At 48.1% G+C, this 10,724-nt stretch overlaps 2 protein-coding genes across 2 annotated transcripts; both read right to left on the bottom strand.

Annotated features, from left to right (window-relative positions):
- Window positions 1-1,779: 1,779 nt before the first annotated feature.
- Window positions 1,780-2,589, bottom strand: LOC123182719 (uncharacterized). The gene is made up of 4 exons (XM_044595377.1): window positions 2,461-2,589; window positions 2,300-2,377; window positions 2,160-2,216; window positions 1,780-2,073 (listed from the first exon to the last, which is right to left on the bottom strand). Exons 1-4 carry the CDS (start codon window positions 2,497-2,499, stop codon window positions 1,822-1,824), a joined length of 426 nt encoding a protein of 141 aa, XP_044451312.1. The 5' UTR covers window positions 2,500-2,589; the 3' UTR covers window positions 1,780-1,821.
- Window positions 2,517-5,040, bottom strand: LOC123182718 (malate dehydrogenase, chloroplastic). Its single transcript, XM_044595376.1, has 2 exons — window positions 4,767-5,040; window positions 2,517-4,014 (listed from the first exon to the last, which is right to left on the bottom strand). Exon 2 carries the CDS (start codon window positions 4,006-4,008, stop codon window positions 2,812-2,814), a length of 1,197 nt encoding a protein of 398 aa, XP_044451311.1. The 5' UTR covers window positions 4,009-4,014; window positions 4,767-5,040; the 3' UTR covers window positions 2,517-2,811.
- Window positions 5,041-10,724: the final 5,684 nt, after the last annotated feature.

Here is a 10,724-nt window from a genome sequence, read left to right on the forward strand (position 1 = left end):
AACTTGCTGATAATTGGTGAATTCCACACTCTGACCCCCTGTAATCACCTCTTTTTCCACCATATCTACGCCAGTTGACTGCCCTACTGCCTTCTTGTTCTTCTCCTTTGCCTGAACTCCTCCTGCAGATTTGTTTTGGCCCAATCTCCCCTTCTGATTCACACTCTGCTGCTGATCCTGCGAATTTCCCCCCTGTTGAGGTCCTCCCTGCTCCCACTGGTTCTGTTGGAACACAGGGAAAGGCGGGTAACCTCCCCCAAACATCCATGGAGGCGGCACCCTAGGGTATCCGAAGAACGGCGGCGGGAAACTGAACTGAGGCCCTCACATCTCCTGTGGGGGGTGCTGCGGCTGCATTGGTGGTGGCCTGCCAGCACCACGCCCCCTCTCGCGACCTCTGTTGCTCTCCGCCATCTCAGACAGCTTAGCTACAGCAAGGAAATTCACCCTCTCAGCACCTAGCCACTCAGATCTGCCACAACTTAACGAACTAGGATTCCTGCCGATCAAATCTCTCTCCGCTGCTGGGTGGCAATCTTCAATCCCAAAATCTCTCCTCTCCAGCAGCTCCTTCCTGATCCAGATCGCGATCCCCTTTCCCTTAGGGTTAGCCGGTCGGTCTGGACGACGATGCAGCTTTAAAGGCGAAGCTTCCTCACCTCCTTCCCATAGCTGCCCGAAAAAACCACTATCCACCTCACAATCCCCACTGACAGCGGGTCCCATCCGCCAGGTCCACCGGCCCCTCCTGACTTGGTCAACTATCTGCTTCTCCCTCCTCAGATTCAAATTCGCACGGTTCTGAAGCCCAAAATTCAGCAATGGCGGATATCCAATTCCCGGCGACCGGCTATCAGGATCCTCCAAATCAGGCTCCACAAACCTGCAAACGCTCCGCTCCTCCCACCTCGGAATTGCTCTGGTTTGGCTCTGAGATCTCACATTTAGCAAAGGCGGAACTCTAGATTCTGGCAGCTGAGACACAGCAGCCCCCACTCTCGAGTCCACAAACCTCGCTGTCATCTGAGGCTTCAATCCCTCGCCGGCTTCGGGGAGAGGTACGGAAGAGGGTCTACCTGCGAAGGAGGCGGCGGAGTGCGAGTTGGGAAGAGCCCCAGAACACATTCCCACCTCTCCTCGCGATCTCTGACCCCCGATTTGGCTTCCCCCCCTCGCCCAGTGGACGAAACCCACCGGCGGAGAGAGCGGGAACGGCGGCATCCTCTCCCGCTCCTCCTCCGTCGCCTCGAAGTGGATCCTCCGAGCGAGGTTCTTCAACTCCCAGTCCACCCGGGTCCTGCAGACCGAGACGTAGCGCGCCTCCCAGAACACCAGATCTGGGTCAGCCTCCTCCGCGGCCCGCTCCCTCGCCTCCCTCCATTCCCGCTCGCACAGCGACCACGACAGGGAGTCGTCGCGGATCCGCGTCGCCCGCTCCCTCCACCGCTGCGCCCTGGTCGCCGTCAGCATCTCCGGCGACGCCGACGAGAACGGACGAAGGAGATTTGGGAACGCCTCGTACACGAAGGGAAGTGGTGGACGCGGACGCGGCGGGCGCAGCGCCTCCCCCCCCCCCCCCCCCCCCCTCGCCGTGCAGCCGTCAAGGAGCGACGCCGCGGCGGCATATCTCCGGCTAGCGGTTACGGCGTGGGTGGGGTTGGTGGGCATGGCGGCAAGGGCAGCGGCGTAGGTCGGGGGTCGGGTCGCGAGAGCTGTCATGGGAAACAGTTTGTCAAGCATGAACTCAACGAGTGGGTGGGTATCGTCGGCACAGGGATCACTCGTTGGGATCAAACCCAGAACTTGTTGTCAACCAGTATTTCAACTTGTTGCCATAGTAAACAGTGCAATCCACGGACTCAGGCATGCCACCTGCCATACAACTCCATATTTGACATTAAACACATTGAACAAATAGTCACTCCTAACAATGGTAACCAACAGGGGTGCTCCCCTCTGGACACAGGCGAGGAAAGAAGACCTCACAGCACGTATTCTGCCAATGCCTCCCAGCCTCCACGACACTCCCCGCGCTTGACCAGCAAAGGCCTCCCTCCCCGCACTTGACCCAATCTAAATCGGTAACAGCCGGCCAAATCGATACCCTGGGAGCTTAGTGAATTTAGAGATTCATCTGCTGTTGAGTATACAACAATTACCTCGTGATATGGATGAACAAGACAATCACATCCCTGGATCTGTAGAAAGGGCTTCATCTAGGCAATGATCAAGTTCAGACTCCATTTGTTTGCAAGAGCAGCGCGAGATAAAAACGCCAAAATTGTACCAAAATACTCACTGGTACTCTTCCAGCCGTCCATCTCACACGCACAGACACATTGCTCACATCGATAATAACAAGACTGACAACGGAATCCTGTGTAAACTCGCCAATCAATCAATAAAATAGAGTCAATTAAAACACAAGGAAAATGACAAGTAGCCAAGAGCTATAGGAACCTGATGGTGACCACAACATAGTAGTACAAGTTCCCACATAAGAGGTTCCGAGCAACTATCAAAGAAATGCCTTTATTATTATTCCACGGTTTGTCAACTTCGGAAGCTACAAGAGCAGCAGGTGTAATGTGTCAAACAAAACAAGGCCCCGGAGCAGGGAGCGAGTTCGGGGCTTCACGCCCATATGCAATCTAGAATCATAAGAAATTGACCGACAACTGAGAAATATAGCTGCTCCAGGGCATACTCCTTCCTACATGATGTAAACACTCTAGGCTGCAAAACTTAAGACAGGGACAATCATTTTGCCTTTATTATTCTCTTCGTACGCAGTTATCGTTCTCCTTTACCTCAAACGGACGCGGCAGCTCCCTGCTGCTTGTGCGCAAACTCGATGCCCTTCTCGATGCTGGCCTTCAGCTCAGGCTTCAACGCCTCGAGTGCCTTGGCCTCGTAATCGGTCACTCCCTCCAGGTCGGAAGAGATGATGGACTCGACACCATTCTTCCCAATCTTAACTCTGGACGCAAAGAATGGCAGCTCAGTTAGCTCGGACTGGACATACGTGCACTCGTAAACATCTGGATCACCAGCCAGTGCACGGAGTGATGACTCGACAAATCTGGCGGCGGCATATGCCATGGACAGGGTAGCAGATCCAGCACCGGCTTTCGCCTCCACCACCTCTGTCCCTGCATTCTGTATCCTCTTTGTCAGCTCTTCGGTTTCCTCATCCGTGAAGGTGACAGATGGCCTAGTCTTGGACAACAGAGGTAGGATTGTAATTCCAGCATGACCACCAACAACTGGGACATCAACGTCAATGAGCTTGAGGTCCTTCTTCTGAGCTACAAATGTGTTAGCTCTGACAACATCTAGGGTGGAAACTCCGAAAAGCTTCTTGGGGTTGTAGACACCCTTCTGTTTCAGAATCTCAGCAGCAATCGGCACTGTGGAGTTGACTGGGTTGCTGATAATATGGATAAAGGCCTCAGGGCAATTGTCTGCAACAGCCTCAATAAGCGACTTGACGATGCCCGCGTTGATGTTGAACAGGTCATCACGAGTCATGCCTGGCTTTCTTGGGACCCCAGCAGGGATGACAACAACATCCACACCTTTCAAGCAGTTGGCTAATTCTGCAGGGCCAGTAAAGTCCATGACCTGAGAAGGTGTGTTGCAGTGGCTGAGATCGGCAGCGACTCCCTTGACATTCGCAATATCATACAGGCGCAGTTCTGAGACCAGAGGAGACATCTTGATTAACAGGCCCAATGGCTGCCCGATGCCCCCAGCAGCACCAAGTACTGCCACTTTGTAAGATGCCTCAGGTAGTATCTGAGCCGCAGACTTTGCCTTTGGCACAACCCTTGTGGTAACAGATGCCCGAAGAGATGTGGTCTTGCCCAGGAATGAGGATCCCAATTCGAAGTTAACTGATGAAGACGACGCCTTTAAGACACCGTAACTTGTGATGCCATGGCTCCTTGGCCTTGAAACCAAAGCGGCCTGAGCACTGACTGAAGTCATGGTAACAGCTGATGGCATGTCCAACTGCAGGAACAGAACTATATGAGATTAATATACAGTGGTAACATGCAGAGTCTAATTACAAATTCCATCTAAAAAAATTGAACTACACTAATAGCCCAATACAGTGGTAAATGCAGATTCTAATTACACCATCCATTGAGTATATGTAGGAGCACTCGAAACAAATGGTAATTAGAATAAAACAAGGGTATTTTGATTGTAAGTTATACTATGTATTTGCTTGCAAGCATCAATGGAACAAGGGATGGCAAACTATTTCCTCCCTTCATTTTGAACACGAAAGGAACTGTACTAATTATGAATTACTGTAATGAAATAGGAGTTCAAATTACACGTAAACACTTGTGACATTTCTTCCCCGACCGCGGAATTTAAACAAGTACTAGGTAGAATCAGAGATAAATTTCCCTAGGTAGAATAATGAGAGGAAGCTATTTCTATTCAGAATGCAGCAATTTACGGCTTTGCTAAACATGATGCAGGGCTGTACGACACGCAGACAATCAGATCCCTATATGACTCATCTCACAAAAATCTTGCACAATGGCTCATCTCACAATAGCAATTTAGTAACCTATATGACTCCGCATAATATGCTGCCACGAGCAGGGGCGGATCTAAATAGTGCGGCGACACACCGAGAAATTGCGGAGGTGCCCTCCCCTCCCTACCCTGGCGGGATCGATTGATTTTAACAACAGAGAGAAACTGATGCTGCGCCGGATGAGACGAACCAACCTATCTGCTCATACCTGGAAGGAAGGAAGGAGACCCAATCAGTCGGCAGGGAGTGGGACGGGGCGTAGACAGCAGCAGGGCGCCGATGAAGTAGGGGAGCGGCGGCGGCGAAGCGCGGCCCGAGGGGGCGGGGTTGAGGGGGCGTCGGCGGTTGGTGGGCGGAGGCAGCGGCCCTTGGCTCACCCTTTGGTGTTTTTCTTGGTTGGGGGCAGGTGGCTCTGGACTCCTGGTGATAAATAAATAGCTGGGCTGGGCAGCGGCGGTGGCGGCGCACGAGAGAGAGAGAGAGAGATCGGCTTTGATTTTTATTGCGCTGCCTCGCTCGCTGGACGGTAGCCTCGGAGACAACGGGCTGGCTCTGCCGTTGGCCGACGCTCCTTTCTCCGTCCGCCGTTAGGTGGACCCGGTACGGGGGGCAGCTGGGGCAGGGGGGTCTTGCCTCCGTGTAGTTCTTGGAGATGTTGTTGTGCTTCCCTCAAATAAATAAATCAAGATACACACTTGTGCTTGGATAGGTGAAATGGAATAATAATTACTCACTCCATTTTTATATACAAGACCACAACCTAATATTACATGTACTAAGGTATTTTCGTTTAGTGGGATCATTAATACATTGCATGCATGCAAAGAAGGGATAGAAAGCTGATTAGAGTGTCATTATGACTGCATGCATGCAAGTATTAAATAGGTTGCTAGTAGCTCAAGAAAATATCATTAACTTTTATCTCGGTTACTGTTAGTGGCCTTATATAGATGCAAAGTGTATTTTCTGTAGTGGCCTTATATAAGTACTAAATGGAGGGAGTATAAAATAGAGATATGTAACTTTCGCGACAGAAAATCATAATTATAAATAAATACTCTGGAATATGAATATGATGACAACAATTTTACGTCACATAAAGTACACGCTACCAAAGTAATCCTAGAAACACTAAAAAGGCAGAGTAATCCTAGGTGTAGTGGCCTTTAGAGTTCCTCTTCAACCAAACTTCGATCAGCATAACCAAACTCCAAGTGCCATGTCTTTGAGTGACAAAGAAATTTGAAAATGGGAGAATGCCTTCAGGATGAGCGGAATCGGGAAAACAATTCAATCAAAGTGTGCTCCACCAAACTGCAAACCATAGCATGCATTCTTTCTTTTAGATTTCATCTATCTTCCTCCTCCAAAACGCTTTGCCCTAAGTACATAGCAGTCCTTTCAGGGAATCGGGCGAGGGTTCTGATGCATTACTTCAAAAGTGAAGTCATTTGACTTTACCACCATTGTACTCCTTTAGAGGAATCGTGTGCTTATTCACTTGGCGTGAGATTGTACATTTCAATTTGATGACACCCTCATTTCTTTTGCAATATCACTGAACTAAACATATATTTGAATCCACATCCTACTATACAAACATGCACTTATGGTTCCAATAGATAATATTGAGATCAATGCAACAGTAATAGATTGTATCCATTAGATAATATTCAGATTGCAAGGATTATTTCATTGGCATCTTGCATCTAGTCAAGTCATTTGAGATTTTATTAAATTTGATGTCAGGTGTAATTGATTTTATCTAAATATAACCAAACATATGTGGTTGGTCACCGAGATGTGGTGTTAGTGTAGATGCGACAATTTTGAGGGTTTTATCTTTAGTCAACATGTCAGATTCAAACATGTCTTCCTTTTAACAATGATATGTCTATGTAGTGGAGCACATGTCATTCTTGAGTTGACTTGTGTTCAGATAAATGGAGTTATTGCTTAAGGAGCAACTATCTCACTCGGTGTGAGTGATCCTTCATCTTTATTATCATTCTATAGTGCATTTTGCAAATATAAAGTTACCATGGTACATATTAACTTGCCATGAGACTCTAACCTGTAAATCCATCTAATACTATTTCTCTTCTCCACCATTGTACCAAGACAATTAATAATACTAAATATCTACTACATAAAATTAATTTTCATGCAATGAGTAAAATCACACCTACTTGAGTGGGGTATCATGCATATTTCCTCTCTACATATGCCAAAAATTTGAAGATGTCATGCAATGAGTGACCCATGTAGTGAAGCTAGCAAACGGATGTCATACTATTTTCTTGTCTTCTCTCGAAAAAATAACTTGGGAATATGGTGATACATTCGGGATGAGCGGCATTGGGGAAAGGGTTCAATCAAGCGCCCAAGATGATACTGCAATACGAAGATAGTTCCTCTTTAGACAAACATATTGTTAAATCCGATGAGTTTGAACCATTCCCTGAGTATAATTTTGTTTCTGGTGAGACATTAATTTACTTTTGGCACAGCAAAAATTTGCTTCGAGCTATAAATAGTTTTTCTAATTTAATCATTTGTAGCAGAGTCACGCTTCCGTCGAGTAACAAATGCTGTCTCCATGGTAACAAAAAATTGCTTCGATTTAGCAAAAAAAAAGGTGCTACGTAGTGGCAAAATTTGCTTCCAAATACAATACAATTTTAATTTCATCAACCAAAGAATTCTTTCCATAGAAATATGAATTTGTTTCCATCAAAAGATTTTTTTATTTCAAATGACATGAGGATATGTTGCCGTGATGATGAACATTTGCTTCTGTTAAACGAAGAATTTGCATCCGGCGGGGTTGGTTGAACCTGGTGAAGATAACAAACATGCCCTTAATGTATAAGTTGATAATTTAATTCTTCATCTGTTGACCTGTCAATATGAGGATGTTTCTCATAGAAGAAAAACTAGGTGTTTTTCCTTGTTTCTCTCGTATCTTCTTTTCTCTACTACTTAAAAAGAACGTAAGGTTACCATTTCACCTTTCTTCCCACCACCCCTTCGTCCAACCTTCCCATTATATTAGTCTCATTTTGTGATGCCTGAATAATTAAGCTACAGTAACCCTCTGCTAATGATGCCACGTCACCTCGGGTACTGTTGATAAACTCGCGTTGATTCGAAACCGATTCAAATTCAATTTCAAAACTAAGGCAAACAATAAAAGTTTTCAAACAATGAAACTAAAATGTTCGGGTCATGCCAGATAATGCATAGGTGATTATGGTGGTGAAACCAAACTTTTATGAAATGGTTAACTGTACTAAATGATTTAAATAGTAGCAAACCTAATTATTTAAATGCCTTTACTAATTAATAAAATATCAATCTAAATTATTTGGGGACTAGACTTTTTGTGGCAGTGGATTAAACTGAAATACTATATTAGATGCTAAGTATATATTTTACAAAAACTAAAATAATAGGAAACAAAGATAAAACAGAATAAAAGAAAAGAAAAACAAAAAAATAAAGGAGGAGAAAACCTCCCATGCCCGATGGGCCTTGGCCCAGCTGGCCACTGGGCTAGCTAGGCCGGCCCAGCCGGCCCCCACTCCCCCCTCCATAACCCCACCTGGGGGAAACCCTAACCCCCCGTCGCCCCACTTCCCCCATCGTTCCCCACGACCCTCATTGATGACCCACAAGTATATGGGATCAATTGTAGCTCTTTTCGATAAGTAAGAGTGTCGAACCCAACGAGGAGCAGAAGGAAATGACAAGTGGTTTTCAGCAAGGTAATGTCTGCAGGTGCTGAAATTGTAAGTAACAGAGTAGTTTGACAGCAAGATAATTGTTGGAGATATGCCCTAGAGGCAATCATGTATGATGATATTTCCTATGTGTTTATGAATAAAGATAGTCCTTGGACATTATCAATGATGTGTGTCAGCAAGTACGTGACTTGTTTGTGGTACTATGCATTGTATGATGACTGCCCTAAAAGGTCCCTAGTCGAAAGGGCTGTGTGGACGCGCAGCCGACTAGACTAGCATATGACACGGTCGATGGCTTGGTCTCACTAGCCATGGAGCATTGGATGCTAACCGGATAATATGGGCTTGGAAGGATCTGGTCGGATTCGACGTAGTCGGATCCGAGTCGAGATAAGGTCCGAGTCGGACAGACCCAACTATGAGACGCAGCGATATGTCATCTATGAGTCTCTAGTACGACATACGTTCTACGTCCTAACACCTGAGCTGGCGCATGTACTCGGGATGGTGACAAACCTGCTTTGGGCCGACCAAACGCTACTCCGTGACTGGGTAGTTACAAAGGTAGGTTTCGGGCTTGTCTAGACCCATGCTGTGAGACATGGTCGAGCAAGATGGGATTTGCCCCTCCGATCAGGAAAGATATACTCTGGGCCCCTCGTGTGATCCGACCAGGATAAGCATGGCCATGCGACAAGGATTATGAGATAATCCGGTTTGTGGTCGGCATCACTGGAACGAGAAAGAGGTCGGGCTAGCACAAGGATGACAGACTCGCCTTAAGCCAGACAACATATATCGTGTGGCAAAAGGAATGGAAGTGTGATGTACAGGTTCGCCTAACCAGCTTCATTGTCTACTTGGTGGTTGGCACGCCTTGCTAGAGGCCGCTACAAGCTGAGCAAGTTGGAAGTCATCCGACCTGCGACCAAGCCGACTTGAACCTAAGGGGTCACGCGCTTAAGGGAAGAAACCTATAAGGTCGGATCCGAGGACACTGGTCGGATGTGATCCGAGTTGTATTCGAATTGTGGCCGAGTAGACTTATGGGCTTCAGGGTCCGTGCGAGGCCCAAGTGTTGAGCCCGCGACGGACGCCTATATAAAGTGGAGGTGCGGCACACTCAGGGGTTGATCGCTTCGTCGCTGTCACTAGGGTTTGCATATGTTGCGAATAGCCACCTCCACTCGCTGCCGGTTGTGTGATCGGACCTAGCAGTCCGCCGCATGACGTTCCTCCTACACGCGCGGATACTGTTAGAGGCGTTGCACTTGCGCCGCTCCGGCGAACCTGTTCGCGGGATCCGATCGGCTACGTGGGGACCGGCAAGGAGGAGACGACTCCAAGAAAGGCGACTCCGGGAACGGGCTGCCTCAACTCTACTCCGCTGCATGTCACTGCGCGTCTAGTGGTAACGAACTGTGATCCATCTCCCGTCGCATGTTCCTATTGTTCTGCGCATAGGAAAATTTTAATTTGCAGTCAACGCACCCTACCGTAGACCCCAACAATAATTTGTAACGAGCAAGTAACGACAATAGTAACAAAAGTGCAGCAAGGTAGCCCAATTCTTTTGAGGCAAAGGACATGCCAAAACGGTCTCTTATAATAGGCAAATCGTTCTTGAGGGTACACGGGAAATTCATCTAGTCACTTTCTGTTGGGGAACGTACTGATTTCAAAAAAAATCCTACGCACACGCAAGATCATGGTGATGCATAGCAACGAGAGGGGAGAGTATCGTCTACGTACCCTCGTAGACCATAAGCAGAAGCTTTATGACAACGTGGTTGATGTAGTCGTACGTCTTCACGATCGACCGATCCTCAGTACCGAACGTACGACACCTCCGCGTTCAGCACACATTCAGCTCGGTGACGTCCCGCGAACTCCGATCCAGCAGAGCTTCGAGGGAGAGTTCCGTCAGCACGACGGCGTGATGACGGTGATGATTTATGCTACCGACGCAGGGCTTCGCCTAAGCACCGCTACGATATGACCGAGGTGGATTATGGTGGAGGGGGGCACCGCACACGGCTAAAAGATCAACTGATCAACTTGTGTGTCTATGGGGTGCCCCCTGCCCCCGTATATAAAGGAGCAAGGGGGGAGGCCGGCCGGCCCTAGGAGGGCGCGCCAAGAGGAGGAGTCCTCCTCCTAGTGGGAGTAGGACTCCCCTTTCCTAGTCCCACTAGGAGGGGGAAGGAAGGAGTGGGAGGGGGGAAAGGCAAGGGGGGTGCCGCCCCCCCTTCCTTGTCCTATTCGGACTCAAGGGGAGGGGGCGCGGCCTGCCTTGGCCAGCCCCTCTCTCTCTCCACTAGGGCCCAACAAGGCCCATTAGCCCCCGGGGGGTTCCGGTAACCCCCCCAGCACTCCGGTAAAATCCCGATTTCACCCGGAACTATTCCGATGTCCAAATA

Source organism: Triticum aestivum, chromosome 1D (genome assembly GCF_018294505.1).
Source record: "Triticum aestivum cultivar Chinese Spring chromosome 1D, IWGSC CS RefSeq v2.1, whole genome shotgun sequence".
NCBI classification, from domain to species: domain Eukaryota; kingdom Viridiplantae; phylum Streptophyta; class Magnoliopsida; order Poales; family Poaceae; genus Triticum; species Triticum aestivum.